General features: G+C 42.9%; 1 protein-coding gene across 2 annotated transcripts; it reads right to left on the reverse strand.

Moving 5' to 3' along the window:
• Positions 1–840: 840 nt before the first annotated feature.
• Positions 841–22,083, reverse strand: STAM2 (signal transducing adaptor molecule 2). Of its 2 annotated transcripts, none has more exons than XM_084523300.1 (14): positions 21,933–22,083; positions 15,839–15,923; positions 14,420–14,495; positions 14,117–14,212; positions 12,004–12,150; positions 10,304–10,373; positions 9,770–9,956; positions 8,566–8,660; positions 8,068–8,150; positions 7,794–7,881; positions 7,245–7,299; positions 6,459–6,612; positions 4,746–4,915; positions 841–4,511 (listed from the first exon to the last, which is right to left on the reverse strand). In XM_084523300.1, exons 1-14 carry the CDS (start codon positions 21,970–21,972, stop codon positions 4,280–4,282), a joined length of 1,578 nt encoding a protein of 525 aa, XP_084379426.1. In that variant the 5' UTR covers positions 21,973–22,083; the 3' UTR covers positions 841–4,279. The 2 variants fall into 2 exon arrangements, with proteins under 2 accessions (XP_084379426.1, XP_084379427.1); XM_084523301.1 differs by having other exon boundaries at positions 21,937–21,957.
• Positions 22,084–22,320: the final 237 nt, after the last annotated feature.

Here is a 22,320-nt window from a genome sequence, read left to right on the forward strand (position 1 = left end):
AATGAAGAACAAAGTAGTTGCCAGTGATTTAGTAAATGCGTTGGCTTTGTAAGGTTCAGATGTGTAGTTTAAAGTACCCTGAAATCAAGCCAGTAGGGTCAGTGCCTCCAAAGGGTGCTGTAAATAAGGGGTGTAGTGCAGCGCGGTGCTTTGTAGCTAATAATGCCATCCTCAGGTGCAGCAGGCTCCTTGCACACAATGGCTTGGCATCCATTCACAGCCTCAGCAGAAGGCATCTTTAAAGCACAAGGATTTATTCTTCCTTTGAGCTACGAATCCTTCTGGGTAATTCGTCTCCTTGAAAACCTATAATAAGCCCTAAGCAATTACGGTTCATTCTCAGGATGTGCGATACACTGCTCTTAAAGTTTCATTGTATGTGTTTTCTATATAAACGCCTCATCATTTGTGGCAGTTGTGTGCATTTCCATTTTCTTTAAGGTTATTCTCTTCTGCTCCCCATAGCTGTTACCATACGCATTGGTTAGCAACCAGCACGCCGCAGCACTCCCTACCACGCTGAGCCCAGCTTACAGACAACTAAAGGTAACGAGCAAGGGTTGCCGAGTAGAGGAGCTCACCCAGCAGAGGTGAAACGCAGCACAGCTCTGAAATTAGGCTCGCCTCTTCCAGAGCACTGGCACTGCTGGGAGCGCGTGGGAGCACGCTGAGCTGGAGGTAAAGTGGGCGCACGGCTGAGCGGGCTGGGGAAGGAGGAAGGTGAAGGCTGCAGCAGTGAAGTTCACGATTCACGCTGTGAGTGGCACTTCAGGCAGCTTTTGCCTCGTCTTTCTGGCAAGGATTTAACCTAAGGAGTAAACAGAAGACTCTTCGCCCGTGTTTGTTAAATAAACTTTGTTTTATTCACACAAGGCAATGCACACATATTGCAGACAAGAGGCCAAACGGATATTCCATTAAAACAGATCCCCTACCCTTAATACTGCAAACTCTGGAAGGTAATTTTCTGTAAGAACTGTGACGCATCTATTAACCAGCACATATTCACCTCAAACCCCAGGCAAAATAGAAGTAGAACCACAACCTGCATCCAGAACTCAGGCATGCTGTGTGCTGGGGGTCAGTTCGCCAGCTGGCAGACGTTACAATTCCAGTGGAGCCAGCAGAGAGATGAAAATCCAAAGTGCTCAGACCCTGCCCATTTATGTTTCTTTTCCTTCATTTTCCATCTTCACTGATTCAAAACAGTTTCAAGTCAGTTTCATGTAAAATTTAACTGGTAAGAGCCATAAATTCTAAAAAGTTATTTATTCGACAAATATATCACAGTGTTCAATGTAAGCAAGAGTAGTGCCTATTATGTCTTAGAAAAGATGCATAGATAAAAATAAGAAAAAACCCTTCCTATCAGAAAATAATTACTGTAAGAGATTGCAGCTACAGCCAGGTCCTGCTCGGCACTCCTTTCTAAAGGACAGCCTTCCAAAGATTTACAGTTCCACAAGCCTATAGACATCAATGAACAAAAGCTAAATGAACACAGAACATTAAGGTCTACCTGTTACAGAAACAATTTCAAGATTGTAATTTTTATACCAAATTTAATAGACAATGCATTTGTCACATCAAGGCCATATGAAATACCAACGAGTCTCAACACGCACCTCTGAACGGTGGCATTACAGACATGAAATCATTGCTTTCAGTTGACTATATCTTAGACGTAATAGGTTGCCAACCCACACTAGAAGAAAACGTATCGAGCATCGATATTTTTAACACCCATGAAACAAATATTACAATAAAATTCTCCTTATAAAGTTGCACGAACTTCTATGTTAACTAATAAGAGTTTATACGAAAAAGCAGAAGTTATCTACCCTTGATTCCTGTTATAAAACAGTAGGAATAAACCTAGTGTAGAAATCCGAAGTTAGATAAATCCTTTGGCAGCATGTTCAGTTACAATCAGGCCTTAAAAATAAATATGATAATGTATAGAAGTTTGAGGAGGAAAAACAGTTCCTATTAACACCGAAACCCTCTAAATACACTATTTTAATAATTAAATTATTTTACACTATCTACAAGTTGCATATCACAGAATTCAGAATATAAGAGATGACGATCACAAATCTGGCTTTTATAAAATTTCAGGCTTTAACAGTATGCATATATGTAGCTGTGTAGAAAATCTCGGACAAATGAGTATATACATTATTTATATTCATAAAATAATTAGAAGTAATCAAATCACATCTGTCCAGCCATCTCCATTTAGGATATTCAACATTTCTGCTGGATCAAAGTTTTGAATCCAATAAAATTCTCTACCTTTATCTCATTACTAATAAACATGGAAAATCTATATAAATGACAGCAAGGTCTAGTTTAATTAAAAACCAATTTGGAACGAAATAAAACCTTTAAAAAAAATCTCAAAACAATAAGAATTTTGAACAGCAGCATTGAAATTAATTATTCCTCTTAATGCAAGGAAAAAGTTCTCCAAGTACTCCAGTATTGCAACGTGTTATGTATGCTAAGCTACTTCAGAGGGAAGGATACAAGAAAATTAAAATCTTTTAAAAGGAAAGATAACAGATTCTTTCTAACTGCACAGATTTAAATAATGATTTAAAGAGCAGGTACTGAATCCCTTATTCCATAAGCATGAGGCTGCAATCGAATAAAGTCATGATACTAAGTAATTAAATAAAATGCAAAAGCAATGGAGGTGGCACTGAGTGAACGGTGGTTTTTATTACTCAGCAACAGTCTACAATCTGATAGTTCTCATTTGGTAGAAAAATTATACACCAAACATACTTATTTAGACATTTTTGGAGTTTCAGACATTCAACAAGATGTTTTATCAGTGATTTGCTTCCATTATTTTCCCAATCTAAAGATTATTACTCATCGTAAAATTGTTAAAATATGTATAAATACGACTACGCTGAAGTGAGTAGGTAAACAGGAGAATTAAGTGATTTTTTCAGAGGCTGAAACCAGAAAAGAAAAAACATTCCTGAAAGGTAACTCAGCTCAACTGTTCCTCGTTAAAGGAAAAAAAAAAGAACCTACCCATTTAAAAGTGCATCAGGGAAGAAATTCTTAGATTTCTTTTCTTAGCCACCAAATGCTTCACTTGCACAGTCCCAAGGCAATTCCTTTTCTAAGGACGTCTGGTATTTTCAGTATGCAGCCATTCCTTTTATTAAATGAGGAGCACAATCACAAAGCACGCATAGTCTGCCTATACGTGGTCTGTTAAATGCACCTTTCCCAACTGGTTTAAGAGTTTCCCTCTGTAACCAGCGTTTATTTAGACACATAGATGGCAGCAGCAAAAGGAAATCCTAGAGAGGCAAGAACCCCCTGGTCCCATAAAGATGCTTCCTGTTCCACTTGCCTCCCCAATGGAAACGGAACAAAGGTGGATTCTCAGTCTTAAGCTTCAAACATTCTTGAGCCCCTCCTTTACCACACAGAACTACAGCTCTCCTTCACTTCTACATACAACAAAAAAAGGGAAGAATACATTCTGTACAAGACCTCATATCCAGAGCACCCACAGTCTGCTGGGAGCATCCCTCGCGTGTACCACCTCTGCCAAAAGCAAGTTCAAGCAACCCCCCGCCATTTCTTTCAAGAGAAACACATCAGAGTTCCCTGTAGCTTCCCAAAATCTAATAGGCAGCACTGCAAAAACATCATTCCTCATACTTCTGTAGGTACGTGGTCCTCTCTGTCACAGTATCAAATCATTTTCTCTTCCAGCTCTCATCTGATTAACTCATGCAGCTGTTCCAATTATCTAGTGCACACCGTATCATAAAGCTCACGACAGCAGCACAGAGAGAGGGAGGTGTCTCAGCAGAGATTTTCTAAAGCTACCTGGATAGAAAGATGACAGTGAGACACCAGAAGAGACAATGCGTAATGAGAGCAACGCATGACACTGAGGATGCGTCCCCAAATTGCCAGAAACACATTAAAAGAGAAAATTATTTTGGGCCAATCTTTTTAGTTATACTCAGACTCACAAACAGCATTTCTTGAAACCGCTGAACTAAGGGCTCAAAGTAATCTGAAATTATTTTAAACCATTACCTAATCTAGTTCAAACTACCTTGAAGCAAATGATTAACAACCGGTTCTGATGTATATTTTTACTCAGCATCACCCGAATGCACTAAAAGTTGGGTTACTTAAAAAGGAAAACGCATTTTGATATCTGTGACAGGCATTAATAAAAATCATTAGGTTCAGCAAATTGTATTCATTGCTTTAGAAATACGAGCCTGGTTTGTGTCTAAAGGAGGGGCTGTTGGTGGTAGTTTGTTTGTTGCTGCAGAACGGAATGAGCAGGAACTGCCATGGGATAACCTGGTCCTTGGGGCAGGCTGGACGCGTTGTTCTGGTAGGCTGCCATATCCACCGAGCCTCCCATCTGCTGCGGGCTGTAGGCAGCTGTGCTGGCAGCTGACGGAAGAGCCGCGTTCTGGTTCACGTACGTCTGGTTCAGCACAGAATCTGGTCCTGGGCTGTAAGGAAACAAACCAAAACAAATCTAACTCTGACAAGTTCCCATCTATTTCTCTGACAGGCAGATTTGCAAGTGAGAATTTTGCCTAGCCCAAAAGCAAGCTGTGTGTTTTCAAAGCGGTTAAACAGCATTACACGTCACTGTAAATACCTCATGGAGATACAGCCTCTAGGCAAAGCAGTAAAATTACCATCAGGAATAGGGTGACGTAAGAGCTTTGCTGAAATGATACCTTAAATAGGCAGCTTGAGCAGGCTGAGCGGCTCCAGAAGAATTTATATTTTGAGGCAGAGACCTCAGCTGCCCCATCTGATCAGGTCCTAGGCCATAACCCGGGGAAACGGTGACTTGGTGAACACCCTGGATCATGTAGTTTCCACTAGGTGGCTGTACAGGATATGACTTAATTAAAAAAAAAAAAGCATACCTTTTAGTTTCAATTAAGCAGCAGCAAACGTGGCACAGAATAACAGTTACAGTAAACAAATACATTAGGATTCCAAGGCTCAATAAATACCAATTTTCCAACACATGCAACTTCTAACACATATGAGTAGTAAATAGGCATCTCTAATTGCTATCAGCAGGCACCTTTTTCAAAAATGCCCTGCTAACAAGGTCTGTCCCTATTATCTGGAAGATCCTTTTGTATCACGTACAAAACCTTTGTCCCTCCCAGAAACCTTGTTTCTTCTTCTGTAATTTGCCTTGGACTTTACAATATTCGGCCCTCACACATTTTGATGCACAAACACAGTTGAGTGGGACGAGCACCATAAAAGATTTGTTGTTTAATGCATTTTGGGAATAAAAACAGAGGAATATTCTAAGACTATAACATAAGAGGAAATAAAAAAAAAAAAAAAACTTTTAGATTGTGGCATTTCTGATTTGAGATAACACAAGTTTTCAATCAAAATTCAGATAGAGCAGGTGGTATAACATGCTTATAGAAGTCTGTGCTGCTCATTGCTTTTGGACTTGGGACAGTACTGGGACACTGAAGGAACAGACAGTTTTGTGTCAAGTAACTGTGCTAGGCCCAGCACGAGTAGCATTATCTCACATTTTCACTGCTGGAAGCATGTATCTTGAAAGAAATAGTAAACTCCCGTTGCCTTTTGGCTCACGTTACTTCTTAACCTCCAAATATACTGAATTTTTCATCGTTACCAGAATTTAAGGCCATGGAATTACTTTTAACTGACAGATTTTCAGATCTAGCAGTTGCTATGGCAACTATTCTTTATTCTTTTCCCACTGAACAATTAGCATTAAAGTAAAATTCACTTGAAGTAAAAACACTCGTTCTATGCTTTCTTTAAAAAAGGATCTTTAAAATCCCTCTCCCCTCTATTTTTGTTTTCTTAGGACACCAATGTGGCACACAACGGATACTGTAAATCAGTTCTGAGCAACTACACCCACTAATGCAATACCTTTTTTTTTCCCCCCTTGGGAAAAAAAAAAAAAGCTAAAACCAGATGAAGGTTTCTATACTTAGCAAGTGCACTGGGCTCATGATTAATGCACTAATATTCAAGTTCACTCACATCCCTGCTATTAGATAAGAAGGTAACATTTTACTTTAAGACTGAGAACATGACTCATCGCAAGAATATCCACCAAGCTGCTGAAACACACAATTCTCACTAGGAAAAAAAAAAATCACAGAAAGAATCTTTTAAGTATTTTCAATCAATCATCTTTATGTTAAAGTGAGCAAAATTAACATCTATAGCTTATTGTATGAGCAGGTAACTGCAAATTAAAGTACTCTGTTCTAGTGCTTAAGTGATATTTTGTTCTAAAGGCTACAGAAAGTCACCAGGCAATGTCAGATTGTTCGTAGGCTAGCAAGAAAGCCTACACTTCATTTTGGTGTCATCTTTTTAAATAGAAATCTATATTAGGAAAGTCTCTATTTCCAGAAAAGGGTACTGACCTGCACTGAAACACCAGAAGATGTAGGTGGGTATTGTGCGGGATGGTGGAGTTTTGAGTAGGCTGAGTACATCGGTGTTTCATTCATCAGTTTGTTATAGAGCTCCAAAGCTTCCAGAACTTTCACATTCAGTTCAGATAATTCTGAATGTTTTCTGTTTCAAAACACATGTATGCAAACACTAAGATCCTCTAATATCTAGTGTTAGATGGTAAAAAAGGAAAGCACTTCATTAAACAGGTTTGAGCATGCAAGAAAAAAAATCTTGAAAGGTAGATGGCTGATTCCTTACTCATCTGTATCATAAAACAGTCAGAACCCACTCCATTCCTTCTACCAGTGAAGGAGAGCCAAAATGGTGAACAACCATCCTTCCCTAGTTGCAATAAAGCAGGCAACTCCACGACGCTAGTCGATTTTTCCTTCCACCATTAAATATCCCTGAGTCTGAGGGGAAAGGGGTAATGAAGCTGACGAACAGATTTTCCTGTCGTGGAGGGCAGTGAGCATCAGAATGAGAATGTCAAGTTCCAGACAGATAGAACAGCCCACAAGCAAGTGCTAAGATAAAATACACCAAGTAACTTATGCAGTATGTTTAGGAGAGCAGCGACAAAATCTTCAGTACAGAAGTCCTGGTGTGGGTACTAAATGTTAAAAAGTAAAAGTAGAATGGTCTCATTTTTTCTTGCAAGATTTTCTACTTTGAGAGATGAAGGAGGAAATAAAAAAATCAATACAATTTGAAGCATTAGTAAATCATGCAGAAGCTACATTCTGACTCACCTATCTATCTCTTCTAGTTTTTCATCTATCATTGGACCCATTTGTTGGCAAATATCTGTAACGACAAAAGAGTCAAAGTAGTTAACATACTTCACAACTCAATTTTAAATCCAGCCAAAATATACTTTGAAGTACGCTAAGGATACAGAATTGGACAGTGCCCCTGGTTATCAGGCGTGTCCAGTTCCTCCAAACCAGAGAAAAACCCTGGTTGTTCTGCTTTGTCACCCTCTCTTCACTTTATGTCCACAAACAAGACTACTGATGAAAACCAGAGAAAATTTTGCATTTCTGCTTCCACCTCCAAGGTTTATGGGGTTCTCATCTTTCACTGGAATACTACCTATGAATCCATCTAGGCCTCCTGTACTGAAGATATTCCCTTATTTTTCACTTTTTCCATTCTAGAAAACACTCTAAAACACTTTCCCCCCCCAAAGTACACTCAATTGTTCTTGCACACCTTGAACAAAAGAATTACCAGCTTCATCGATGGAAAAGAGTTGTGAGAAGAAATACAAGAATTAGCAAACTTAGTGCTCAAAGTACCTTCTGAGTCTAGAAGATCTGGAGAATCAAGCTTTAGATCTGTAGGATCTATACTCTGAAGTACCTGCAGTGTTTTATCCATCTTATCCTGAAAGGTGGGAGATAAGATTAATAACAGCAGTTTCTGAAGCATGGCAGAGACTGTTTTAATTTTCAAATTAAAAAAGGTCTTTATATTAAAAAAAAAAAAAGTTCTCTCAACTGGCAGCATCAAAGCAATGTCTTAATCACTTAAAAATATCAGTACTTCTGTATATTGAAAGTGACTGCATACCTCGTCTATATAAACAGGCTCAGGTTCTGCTTTCTTAATTTCTTCTGTAGTATCCTCAGGAACACAATTTTTATCCACAGTTGCTGGAAGAACAAACAGTAGTTTCCTTCCTGTGGCTGCGTTACTATGTTCACTTAAAGTACACATTTTAATTGCTTAGCATCAAGTCTTTAAATGAGATAGAAATTTGAGTAAGTACATCAAAGAGTGATGCAGATAGCTGCTGGAGAACTAGTATGTTACTCTCAAAGAATTATGGCAAAATGAACTGAATTACTGCAGCAGGGAGAAGGTAACAATGTACAATAAAAATGTATCTTTAAAGTGAGCTACAGCAGTGGTATCCACTTGCTTGCTTGAAACAATGTCAGGATTTCTCCCTGGATTCTTTCCTTGGGCTGATTTCAGGAAATGATTTTGCTGATGGGCTAATTAGTACTCCCACCACAAGGCTGCCTTTCTAAAAATAACGTGTCAGCTTTTGAGCAGCTAACTTACCTGCCTCGGGTTCAACGCTTAAGTCAGAAGTCACAAAATTAGATGGAAACAATCCCACTCCTCTATGATTTTCACCTTTCCACCAATTGGCGTCACTGGGGAAATAAAGCTGTGTTACAAAACCCTGACCATCAACAACATTTTGTGCCTTTGACAGAAAACCTGTGATATCCGAGACACTATTTCCTAGGTGCCCAATAACAGAGGCAAAGGAGAACATCTGTACAGATTAGCAGCCCGGCAAAGCCAAGAGCAGGAGCTGGGGCATGGAGGTGGGGAGGAGAGAGGGCAGGCTCAGGGGAAGTAAAACCATTTAGCAGCAATCACTGCAAGCTTACAGCACAACTCCTCAGTTCTTCAGAGTGATTAGATGATAGCCCATTACTGCTTCACCTCAAAGTTTACAAGAAGTACACAAGTGGGGACTAACATTAGAAATATAATTAATCTGTCACAGCCTGTTAAATCAGAGCAGCGTTAGCAGGTTCTGCTTCTTAGCTGTCATTGGAGCAACAGTGACAATAGTGACAGTAACTACCTGCAGCATTTTTCCTCAGTTTTATTCCTAGCAAACGCGATGCTTGAGAGCCAGAGATCTAACAATTTCAGTACTGCAATGTGCACAGTTATTATGCTGTGTTATAACCAAGTTATAACTGGGCCAGTGGCTTGCAGTCCACTCAGCTGGGCAGAGGCTACTTTCTCCTTGCCACTGGTATTTTATTTATTTTTATTTATTTTTTATAATATAAAGCAGCAAACCAGGGTTAACCAGGATGCTATCCATCAGAATCACAGCACACTGCTTCTCCACTGAACCTCAGCAAAGCAAGACAGCTGCACAGGAGAACTTCAGAGAGAAAAGGCAGCTTCCTTTGATTACAGCCACCAAAAAGCTCCAACAGCATCAGAGAGTTTCAGTGGTGGTGGGTGGGGCTCTGTTTTAGAGAGATGGCTCATCACTGGGGAAATGTATGAACTGGGGGAGGAGGGCAAGGATGGCCTCAAAGAAGTGTAAGATCCAATTTTTTTCAAGGGTTAAAACAATTTGGGGTATGGAACAAATAGCAGAAGATAAAGGGATCTGGGGAAGGCCAGAGTGACAATATACGTGCTTGTGGAAAAGAAAGCCCTGGGGGGAAAAAAAACTGCTAACAAGACAACAGTTGTGGAATAAAGGCACCTTCATCTGAGCGCGTTATACCTGTCATCCAAAACAAAAATAATTTCTCCACTTTTAAAGGTGAGCTCATTGTCCTCGACAGCTTCAAAGTCATAGAGAGCTCGCACCTTCCTTGAGTTCTGACTGGTTTGCTGAATGTCTGCAGACGGGTACAAGGATTTGGTTTCCATTTGTTGCTGTTTCTGCTCTTGCAATGACAATTCAATAGCTACAGTTAGGAGAGGAAAATAAAACAGGTAAGTCTGTATATTTATCCCTGTATACAAGGGCAGTTTGCTTTCCTAAAAGAAATACTTATTTTAACCATAAAGACCATGTTTATATTATCTTTTTTTTCTCCAAACTATGAGCCATTTATTACATTTCAACAGCTTTACTCTGCCCTACAACAGAATGAAAAGGTAAGACATTAAAATGTTTCATAACTCGTGCATGATTAACATAAACTTTAATTCCCAACCCGCTGTGCCCTCGCGTTCAGTTCTTGCAGCTGATTTCCATGCATTTTAACAAGACGCTCCAGAGCACAAGCCAAGGCTGTGACTAGTAATTTACCTTTAGCTATATCTTCATCTTCTTTGTTTTTACTTAACGATGAACCATTCTTAGCAGCATTTGTGGTAGCCTGCAAATGTGTTAACAATAGAATAAGTTCATGGTACAAAGGAAGAAGAAAGCTCTATAATTATATACTTAAAAAAATTAGTAATAAGCTGTTCCTGATTAATTGCCTTATCAGAATATTTCATTACTGACCCAAGATGATCTTCTAGATGAAAAAATTTACTGTTCTCCAGAATCTCATCCATGTTTTATTTTGTTTTCAGCAGCAAAGTAAAATAAATAACAATCTAATTTATCTAAAAGATTTCATTTAAATACTTACTATCGTTATTTAAATGAGCTCTGTTTAAATGACTACACTTTCTGCCTTTGCACTCCATACCTCCCCTCAAAAGGGAAGGAAAGCTCTTGGGAGTCCTACGTTTGTGCAGACCCAAGTTATTAAGCTGCAGCCGGACTTGCTAAAAAAGTGAGATTTTTCTCCGGTCACACCAGAAGACACCCTCAGTCTCTGTTGTTGGGAGTGTGGAAACAAAAAGCGAGTGTTAGGAGCTGCTGCCTTGCCTAACTGAGCCTCCACAACAGCACAGAGAAATCATTCTTAGAGCTTTCATTCCATCAGGTAACTCATCCTGCAGGAATGAAGAACCTAGTTTCAGACACTGGGGTTATCAATAGACCTAGAAAACAATTCTGTGCAAGTATACCAGAAACTACCAAACCTCAGTTTTACTGTTTGCAGTGAAGCGTGTGAGGTAAAGACAAAGATATAACTTCGTATGTATTTGGAGGAAAGAAAGTACAATTGGTTGCAGCTCTCTCAATCTTCCACGTTTCTACCATATGTTTTAATGCTCATCCTAGATTCAGAAGTGAGAACATCTTTGCAGAGAAAGGCAAGATTGCAGAAGTATTAAAAAACAACTCTGTTTAATACAGAGAAGAGTAAACTTCACATAAGGAAAACTCAACAGAAGCCAGAGTTCTAATCTTCAGGATTGATTTTCACCTAACTCATATTGAACATAAAAATATTTAGAGACATCAATAATAAAGCACAGAAAATAAGAAAACCTGTCACCGTATCTGCCAGCTAGATGATCAGGCATAACACACCAGCAGAAGGAAAAGAGAGAGCAAGTGAGGTTAGGGACTGGAGCCACCACTGCACAGCCAGGGCAACTCCTGACACAGGAAAAAAAAAATGAAACGGGAAATGGGGATTTAGGAAAGAAAAGCACAGAACAGATCAGCTTCAAAGATGCCTCAGTTCTAGATACTGCCCTTTGTTTCATGAGGCTCTGCAAAGGAAAAATAGAAGATATGTGCTCCAAGTCAGCAATTAGAACCATGAAACACCAAGTACAAAGTGTGGGTGTAGGATTGCTTAGATTTAAGGCAGCGACAGCTCGACGAAGCTCTAAAAAAATGATCTGAAGAAAGACAGATCTAAAATGAAACAACTCATGAGGACATCATGAAATAGCTATTAGTCTGTTCTTATTTTTCTTCGGAAGGCAAGGAAATAAAAAAAGCAGAATGAAGTGAACCTCTGTGTCGGGAGGCAACCAGACTAGAACAAGGATCCTCCTCTCCTCTGACCAAAAGCACCTCCCACGGACAGCTTTTCATTTTGTTCACTGCCAGAGGCTCAACAGGAGCAGAACAATGTATTCCTAACCAGCTTTTACCTGTGATCCAGCTGCAGGAAAAGTTACACCTTCTTCTTTTAAAGATTTAATTGTTGCGGATATTAAGCTACACTGGGGGTCCTTCTGAAATTCTTCTGACCACTCCACCATTAGACTTTTCAGTTTCTCAGATACTTTTGGATGAGCCTAGAAGACAAAATTGCATAGGAAGGAATACTTCCACCTCAAAGTGAGCAGAAACAGTTGTAAAACTTTGTTAACAAAGCCGTTTTTTTTTTAATATAAATACACTTAATAATCAATTCATTGTATTCAATAAGACAATAAGAAAATTTTGAAAACATAACCTAGCAAACATGACCTTTTATACACTGATTCAGATATTACAGGCAGCATGTTTAGCCTCTGGAGCATCCTCCTTCGACCCTCATAGCACTCCTCCACAGCAAATTCTCTTGCACAGCCAAATCTTGGAATTTACAGGCAGCTCACCCATATATACTGCTGTAATTTTAGTGATGTCAATTTTAGGTGGTTAAAGAAAAAGACTGACAAACTTTTCCATTTCTCAGACGTTAGCCATGTTTCTACCTCAATAGTTTGGAGAGATTCAGGCTGCCTACCTCTGTGCCTTTCTCCATCCTCTACCCTCATCTAAAGGATTTACGGCTACTCTAAATCCAGGCCAGACCACTGATTTTGTGCAACACTGCAAATTTTACCTGCTAACAACCTCATGCCAAGAGATAAACCACCTGAGAAAAGTGAGTCAGACTCAGGCATCACCCTACTGTATGAGTAAAGGACACACCTCTGAAGCGTAACTTAAACTCCATCCACTTTCTAGTTTTCCTTCCAATTAACTAAAAGCCTACCATTTGAACCCAAAGCCTCCAAACTAACACTGATACCTGCTGCTGAGTGAGGGTTCTGGGGCTGGTGGGCTCACCTGTATCTGCTTCAACCTGCCTTGTACAGATGGAAGCTTGGGACTGCACAAACACAGTGCGTGGCCACGATTTCCCATCTGAGTGTCCTTCAGAGCACAGTGCAAGCCTGTGGCTCACCCACAAACACGCTGAACAGTCAGAACATTGACGAGTTTGGGCTCAAGCATGCATTTAATTGAAATAAACCACCTAGCCCAGAAAGTTCATTATCAGCACAAAGATATTTGTTACACTTGTCTGAATGAATTTTCTTTCAGAGAAAAGGAGGAAGCACGATTTTATAGCCCCTCTGAGGATTCTTTCTCCAAATGAGGAAGGGACAGGGGAAAACACAAGTGTGCTTCCCACCAACAAAATAAATTATGCTCCAGTAGGCGATTCTTCAGCAGGATTAAAGGTTTGTTGTTACATCCACAAGCACTGTCAGACCATGAAGGTCAATGTTCTATTTCAGAATGGACCATGGCTAATGAGAATGAAGTGGAGGACTTCAAGACCTATTTTTCCGCAGAAAGCAAGAAACAGAAGAGCCATGAACTCATTTTGCTTCCCAGCAGTTTTATTAGTTTCCTTAATTGCTTTGCTCAACCTCTGATGGTTCCGGGCCTCCCATACATTTGAAGACTATCTTCTTCAGTCATTCTTGTCTTCAACTGGAGCAGTAATTACGGTAGAGCTGTTTCTGCTTACTCAGTTCTTTACATCTAGATTTAGATCCCATCAGCTGCTTGACCCCAACCACTGAGGTCTTCCTTTCTCGGTTAACTCCTCATTCAGTGTTCTGAGAATCTCCAGAAACTCAGGTGTCTGAAGCCTTCCTCCTTTTCCTTGTAAAAATATAATTTAACCTTCTTACTGGTTTCCCTTTGCACTTTAGCTTATGAATTTCATTAAAGACACATAAAAACTCTTTTCAGGGAAAGCTGCCTTCACTATTAAATTAATTGGGCTTAGGAGGAGTCACAGATTATAATTAAAATTGCTTGTGTAATTTTGTTAAAATTTGGGGCAGGCAGTAAATGGAAATACACAAATTTCAGGGATAAGAAACAGCCAGCAGTATTTCCAACTGCACCAAAACCAGAAGATTTGATTAGCTAGCAAATTAACTAGAGCATTAGTTTTGCCAGTTCTTTGCTACAATGAGAGAAAGCATAGAAATCACCAAATAATTCTCCCCCCCAAAGTTATAAGATAATTACCTTGTTTATTATACCTCGAGCTTCACTAGCAAAGTCACGAGAACACACTTCTAAGTGAAATATTTTTCCACAGTTTGATACACAGGCTCCTAAAAGCTGACAACAGAAATACAGCGGTGAAGACGTATGCCAACAATAATCCAAAATAAAAGCATGCACAGGAAGTTCACCCTTTGTTCAGCACGCACTCTCCCAGTGACTACTGAAGACACACAGAAAGGTATTAACCGATCAGTACACACTTCCCAGCTCCATCACCTAAAGGAACAGAAAGGTTTTGGGAAACAGGGACAGTTTACTCACTGTAAGTGCTTGCAAAGCCACATGGGGAACTTTATGATTTACTCTCTTCATGATGGCTTTAAGGCAATCCTTTGCTCTAAAAAAGGAACAAAGAAAGTATTAGTGATGGATGCCACTGACCTAATTTGCAGAATGAATGAAACCAGATACTGAAGTTTGCTAAGCAAACAAAACCGTCTCTATTTTAAAAAATGCAAATGCAACCTAACCTAAACTTTTCCCAAAGCAAGCCTGAAAAAAGCGCTTAACAACGTGTTTGTTCTTAAACGTGCTGAATTGGAGCAGACTCCATTTTTATTCTGGCATTTTGTATTAATTTCCATAGTACTGCTGACAGGTCACAAAGAGAGCATTTGCTACTACACTGAGGAAACAGATTTGACATAGACAATGAAAGAAACATCTGCATTAAAAAAAATACCTCTGCAGCAGCAGTGACTGAATGGCTATTTAACTGACTACTGTCAGTCTCTCTATAGATTTAATTTAAAACACATTCACAGCTTGTTAGCTCTTGGATCTCGTTTTCAAGTCTTGATTATAAAAATTGAAGATTTTTTGTGTTGACATTCCCTTTTTCCCCAGAAGGAGAGGATTTAAAATAGTTCCCTCCACAGAAATTTCCTAGCATTAAAGATTTTTAAAAAAGGACCCAAAGAATATTCTACACTTTTTCCCTTGAGGCCTAAAGATTCCCAGATTGAAGGGATCTGCCTCTCTTCCCTGTGGGACAGGACATAACTAATACAAAAAGAACTTTCTCAGTGTAGTACCCTTAAATACTACAAATAAACGATAAAAAATTAAGATCACTTGAGAATTCAAGGTATGTACCAGTTCAAGTTGACTACAAAATTTGAAGCATTTTTCCACTGTAACAGATTACCTCAAAAATGAGCAGATACTTCTGGCAGTTACAAGATCACTGAATTACCACTTACATTTCTGTATTACCACTTAGGCTAAACTGATCCAAATCCAGGTGGGCATTGACCTCAGTTGTTTTTTCTTTTTTTCTCTTTTCTCCTATATCAGTCCCATCCTTTCTAATCAACAAACAGATAAATTCCTCATCATAAATAGCAAACTGTCCTAACTAGATTTTTTTCCAAAGAAACTAGTTCACCATTTCCTATTGACATAGTTCCTTCTCAAAAGGAATGCAAGATCATTAGATATAACAAACTTGGTCTACTGTGCAAAACCTCATAAAATTGGGATGCATGCAACATCACCCAAATGCTCTACTGGACATCTGGTTGGAACATTTCTTTTAAAGAATTTTAAAGCCAACTGCACACGTCCGTAGAGCTTACAGAAGCATCAGATCAGTAGCATTTTGAGATGTATTTCTTCTGAAACAGTATTCTTCTTCATGAGAACATGAAATTCACGTTGTGATGCTGAGACATAGCTTACCCATTGGGAGTACTGCCAACTTTGTCACATATATCCATAATAAGACCCCAGTCCTCGCTGGTGTTGTATTCATTTGTAGCCTTTTCTGTAACGAAAACCAAGACTGATTAAGCATAAAAATACCCTATTAAATTCAGATTCTAGGGAGCAAATGCCTTCACAGCCATACAGAAAAGGCAACTCCCCATATAAAACACTGAAAGGCAGTGTCTTCCAGAGTGCTAATTCCTGCTGTTTTATGAAGTGTTCTGCATGTATTTTCATAAGGAATGATGAATAGCACGGGACTAACAAATGCATCAAGTGTTTTGAAGATCCAGAAAGTAAAAACTAAGTGTAATGTTGTAATTAATGAAAAAACTGCTTCTGTACACTTTGCTTACTTACTGCAAGTTTAGGCCATAACCCTAAGTTGGAGTTTGCTCAAGGCCTTCCAATCTTTGCATTCATTATAATTATATAATATAGAATATAGTACATATTATATGTATTGTGTATTATGTATCGTGTATATTATATGTGATATATAATACATATCATATATAATTTCCTTATTTCCAAGGAAAATAAATAAATCCTTTCAGACCCCTGAAGGAAAACCACCTCCTCCTTCAATGAACTTCTTACAACACTCCTCCACTAGATTTTTTCCAAGAAATCTGAATGCCACAAGCGTAGAGAAAGTCAGTGACATGAAAGGGTTACTGAAGGTCCCAAAACTGGCCAACAAAACCCCAAACTGCTTCATCTCAAGAGCGTATCCCTCCTTATCCCTTACAGCGTTCCGTTCACCGTGTTAGCAGACAAGGGATAATGCCATTTGTATTTCCCATCTTTGGTACAACCACGTTATTTTAATGCCATGTAAATATTACAGCTCTATTAAAACAACTCAAAATCAGTATTTGACATTTGCCATCTTATGATTTAATTTTACATGCCATTTTTGTATTTTGACTAAGCTGCAAGGTAAGAGCCCTCAGATATTTATGCCACGTAGGAATTCCATCAGAACGCACTCCATAAACGCTGCTGGCAATACCATCATTACTACTTTTATAGGATTTTGGGTAAGAGAAGTCATTACATCCCTTTGGGACTGAGCACTTCAAAGGCTGTTGAGCAGATTAACGCAGCGCATGATGGTCACTATTAACACGATGGCGCTCTGTGGCAGCAGCTGGTGCAAAACGACCCGGCCTGCTGCCAGCAGCACTGCCCTGGCTAAATGCATTTTCGGGTGTGCAGTTCGGCATCTTCCTGATAACCAGCTCCACCGCTCAGTTCTGCAGCCAGGAGCTGCAACAAACACCCCCTGGCAGCAGAGCGGCCTCCCCAAGAAAACACAAGCACAGCGGAGCCCCCAAAACCTTCATTACAGATCTAAAAGCAGACCAAGGAGCAGGAAGGGAAGCTGGCAATTTGGGCCACACGTTACCTTCACAGGTTGGAATTACTCTTCAAGGGAAGCAAATCCTACTTGAAAGCATGTTCCTACCGCACAAAGCTCCTTAAAATACTTCCCCAGAAAAGACACAAGTGCTAGATTCTAAGTGCATCAATATTTTTAGGACACTAAAACTAAATTAATGGCTCGTTCTTGAAAATAAAGGAGGGCCTGCAATTTGAAACAGCCTGCCGTGCTGTTTATTTAAAGAAAGCCAAACAAAGAACCCCTACGTGCAGGGCATTGCCTGGGTGTGTGAACTGCGAGTACTGAACCAGCACAAAGGAGGCACCAGAACAGCACAACGCGACGCTCGGTGCACACAGCTTCACCTGCTGTTTGCTGTGGTGCTCCACCAGCTGATGGTGCTTTTTTGAAAAGCATCACCTTGCACGCCTCCATCCCCGGGGTGCAAATCCTGCCAGCAGGGCTTGCCAGCCAAATTCATCCCTCTCATCTAACAGCAGCAGCAGCTGTGCTCGCCACACCAGCAGCAATACCCACACAGCACACCGGGCACATGGTTTAATCCCGCTGCCTTGTGGCAGCCCCAGCTGAAAGCTGTTTCTGCTCTGAACCCCCAGCTGCCTGCTGCACACACCTCTGTGCCCACCAGCAAAAAGCCAACGGTGAGCAGCAAGAAATGGGAAGAGGTCAAGAGAAAGGCATGGAAACTGAGAAAACACCAGGGTGCGTTTCACACTTGAGTCTTTGGAGCCTCAAAACGCCACAGATGGCAGCGACCAACGCCACGCTTTGGTTTTTCCAGTCCTAGCAATGCCTCAGGAGGCTGCAAACTCACCTGAGGCACAGAAGAGCTTTGATGTAGGTGGGCACAGCTCGCAAAGCAAGGCTGCAGACAGGCACTGCCATGTGTCTTAGCATTGTTTCCCACCTCATTGACTCCAAAACCTCAAATCCAGACCCCTACACTTCTCCCTTCCTACGCTCCCTCCTCTTTTCCTCCACTACTCTCCTTTTAAAATGGAACAGCAATCAAATAAGGTAACTAACTTCTGGAGAGGTTCTTTAAAAAAAGATAATAGGATCCATAAAATGCACCTGAGGTGCTCTGAGCAGACACACGCATTGGATTTGCAAAAGCCATCTCCTCTGAAACGTGGCAGCAAAGAACTGGGCTGAAATAGAGCCGTGGGACAGACAGGTAGGAGATGCGGAGCGCTCTGGTTGTTTACAGGCCAGTTGAAGTGCAAGCCTGTAAAATTAGTGGGGAAAAAAGCAGCATAAACACTTCTCCTTGCACGGACACAGCTGTGTGCCACAGGCAGCTCCCTCCTCCTGGACCCACGCACGCTGTTCCATGGGCAGACACAGCCCCACTGGCTGCCCTGCAGCAGCCTCGCTCAGCTTCTGAGGTTTCCTTCCTTGCCAGCAGGACGGATTAATGCATTAGCAGCATCTGCCTTCGCGCCTCGCACGAGCTCCAGCTGAGGAATCATCTTGGAGAGTAACTACCCTGCAGATGCTGAGACAGGGACCTGGATCCAAGGAAGCAGATGTGGGAAGATGCCTTCTGCAGGGCTCCTTCAGTGCTAGGAGAAAAACTTGCAGCGAGGGGAAACGAGCAAGGCAGGTTGCTGACAGCTCGCCCTCGCTGCTGCCCAGCGCCCAGCCTTCACCTGCAAAGTGTTTTCTTATTCTGCCCTGAGCTTGCCAACTATGCCAAACAACACGTCAGCTAAAAAAATAAATACTCAAATGCAATATTTTTTTTCCCTGTGTCAGTTTTTACACTAGAAGCAGAGAAAACCAAGCAGTCACACGTGGACTTCACGCAAGGAGCCTTCCAGCTTGGTGTGCCATTAGTTAAACCCGATCAGTGGAACAACAGCCTTCTAGAGGCTGATTTGCCTCCAAAATGTATGCAAAATAAAATCTTGTAGGCACAATCAATCTTGCATCTGGAGCGTTACACAGCACCACTCTCAGTTTGTAAGAACAGAGCCAGGGTAACAAAAATGAAAGGCTAAAACCTGGAGGACAATCCTGACTGCTGGTTTTTGGAACCACATAAACAAATTCCTGGGAACCCAAAACTTAGCCCTACACCTTCTGTTGCTTACCTCGCCTTCGCCTCCCCAGATTAGAGAGGAGGCAAGGAAGTCATCTAGCTTTGCCTTAATGAGCAATTATGAAGATGATCGCTGTGCTCACAAGGCTTGCACTTGCAGTAAGGCAGCACGGTCCACTTGGTCCTCACTGAAAGGCAGCCCTGCTTGGAAGGACCCCGGGTAATTAACTGAATGACCCTGGGTAATTAACTGAATGACCCTGGGGAAGGAGTGGCAGAGGGAAAGCACCCGGAGTCAGCAGGCCAACAGCCTGAGAAGCGACCAGCACTGCCTGTCGGTCTGGGAGCCCTCAGTAACCACCTCCCGTATCAAACATGGAACTGCAGCTCCACGGGGCAGGAAGCTGAGTCACTCAGATGAAGGTAAGGTCTGCGGGCTGGAGGAGATTTAAAGAAGTGAAAGAGAAAGATCCAAGCAAGAATGACACCAAAGCTCGCAATCAGCTTGTCCTCAAGCATCTGCGAGGCCTTAGACCAGGCACTGAAGCAAGAATTATCACTGGGAACTGAAAGGGGAGGTGCTGAGGAGACGCAGGTGCTGTTCCCAGCGAGGCCACCTTCCCTGGGGTTGATTTAAGCACCAGCTGCTCTGTTCGGATGGCAGGGAGGTATTTCAGGGGAAGCCACGTGCAAGCTGTTAGCCACAGCTCCTGGCTCGCTCCACGAGGCGAGGAAGGCGAGCTGGGACGTACAGCACTCCCAGGGTGGGGAGCGTTCCCTTCCTGAGCGCCTCCAGAATCGCTCTGGAAACCAATGCTGCGAGCCCTGGCTGACACCGACCGCGGGAGAAGGGTCAGGAGGAAGCCAGCAGAAAGCTGGGAGGTGTCTCCCGTGGAAAGGACGAGCAAAGCACCACATAAGGAGGAATGTAAAGCAATCGGGGCTGGATCACACAGCCAAAGGTGACCGTAGGACAGAACACAGACTCAATTAAAGATCCTCCTAGAAACACGAGCTCGGTGGCTGGAAACCAGAGCAGGACAGGCACACCAAGTCCTGGCACAGGAGGACGTGGGCCACCAAGGGAAAGCAGCACAAAGAGCAAACAGCCCCAGAACCAAACACCCCAGCGAAGGACAAGGAAACAAATCTCCAAGCTACCAGCAACCCGTGACACTGCGGGCGGGTCTGGGAGTCATTGGAGCTACACAAATACTTCCTGCTCCCCTGCTGCTGCCAACCTTGTGACAGCAGGCCAGCTGCTGGAAAGCTGAGGAGGCACAGACCTCTTCCCTGCTGGAGGAAGAGCTACTTGAGAGATGAAGGCTGTGTGGCAGCCAGGGTTACGCTGGAGGACAGCACGTGCGAGTGAATGACCTACCAGCAGCATCAGGCAGGAAATTAAATCGCTTCCAACCCTGTGAAGAACTCAAGGGCTGGGCTAGAGAACCAGCAGAAGGAAAGCAAACTCCGAAACTAGCCCAGAGGTTACAGGAGAGCTACGGGCAGCAGCCAGGAGCTGGGACTGCAGGCAGCCCTGCACGTTTTGCACCACGAAAACAAGGCCAACTGTGGCAGAGCGAGGGAGTGTTTATCTACACTTTCTAGAGGTGCCCTGAGCAAACCCCAGTATGAAATGCGTGGTCCGGGCAGATAGCTGCATCGACCCGACTTGTCGCTGCTCCCAGCAGCGGGGCCCTGCTCCTCCCTTGGGCCTTGTCGGGGCAGCCCTGCCTCTTGTTTTCACCAGCACTTTGCAGCCCTCGATGGTTTAAGTCACCAAATTCCCGAATCATCACCTCCACAGATGATCTGAGCCGTCAGCCAAACAGCTCTGTGAAATAAGTTTTGTGCCAAAATGCCTGAGTTAAAGCAGCTTGGGGGGGAAGTTCAAAAAAATCTGGGTGGAGGAGAACACAGGAAAGGAGCTCTCCTTCCCTGCAGCACCAGGACATCAGCTGGGCTCACCTACGTGCTTGGTACCTACCTTATTTCTTAAGCAAAATGAAGGAAAAACAGTGACATAAAAGAGTTAAATCCTGACAGAAGCAGTACGTGCAAGCAGTTATGGTCTGCATGTATAGCACAAAGTTTAAGAAAGCACAAGTGCACAGCCCGCCACCTTTGCAGTACTACAGGAAATATACTGCTATACAAATATATAGAAGAATACTCCTGGAGTGTTTGGGTTTGGCCATGCACGCAGCACACAGCTGTGACAGCTCCAGGTCAAAAAGCCTTCCCTCGTGCAGGTACAGCACCTGGAGCCATGTGAAAGGTAACCCCAGACGTAACCCTGGGCACACAGAAACTTCCCACCCGCACACACCGAGGCCTTGGCAAAACCCGCAGGAACGCAGCGCTCCCTCAGCCTACAGCCGCAGCCTGACGGCAACCACAGCCCCGACCCTCACGGCTACCTTCTCACTTTCCTCTTCCGGCGCCCCGAGCCAGCAATGCCTTCATTTTCGGTCATTTTCTCTCAGAGAGCCCCACACCGGCCCGCCCCGGGGCCCACCTCCCCCCACCACCAGGCCTCGCTCCGCCGCGGGGCCAAGGCCGCGAGCTCCCCGCCCCCCCCACCGCCTCCCCGCGCCTCCCGGGCGCTCTCTCACCCACGTCCTGCTCGAAGGGGTTGGCGGCGAACAGCGGCATCGCGGCGGCGGCGCCCCCCGGGCCCGGCCCCGGCCCCGGCCCCGCTCCTCCTCCTCCTCCTCCGCCGCCGCCGCCGCCGCCACAGCACCGGGCAGCGCCCGCCCCGCCGCGAGGTCCCCGCGGCTGCCCCGCGCCGCGCCTGACTGCGGCGGACAGGCACGCACCGGGGCAGCCCGAGAGCACGGGGTCCTCGCGGCGGTGCTGTGCGGAGGGCACGCCCCCTCATGCATAGGCCACGCCCTCTTCTCAATAAGCAGTACCCCTCTCTGCAAACCACGCCCCCCTCATCTGCATTAACCACGCCCTTCACCCGCTAGGCCACGCCCCCTGCTGGTGGTGTGGCGTCAC

The sequence above is a fragment of the Aythya ferina genome, assembly GCF_964211825.1.
Source record: "Aythya ferina genome assembly, chromosome: 6".
NCBI classification, from domain to species: domain Eukaryota; kingdom Metazoa; phylum Chordata; class Aves; order Anseriformes; family Anatidae; genus Aythya; species Aythya ferina.

Coding starts and splice junctions, on each gene's coding strand:
- STAM2 (XM_084523300.1), bottom strand. CDS start 21,972: ATGCCGCTGTTCGCCGCCAACCCCTTCGAGCAGGACGTGG. Junction 9,957..10,303: donor AGATGAAGATATAGCTAAAG/GTAAATTACTAG, acceptor TCCTAACTGTAG/CTATTGAATTGTCATTGCAA. Junction 4,916..6,458: donor CTTCTGGTGTTTCAGTGCAG/GTCAGTACCCTT, acceptor TTTTTAATTAAG/TCATATCCTGTACAGCCACC.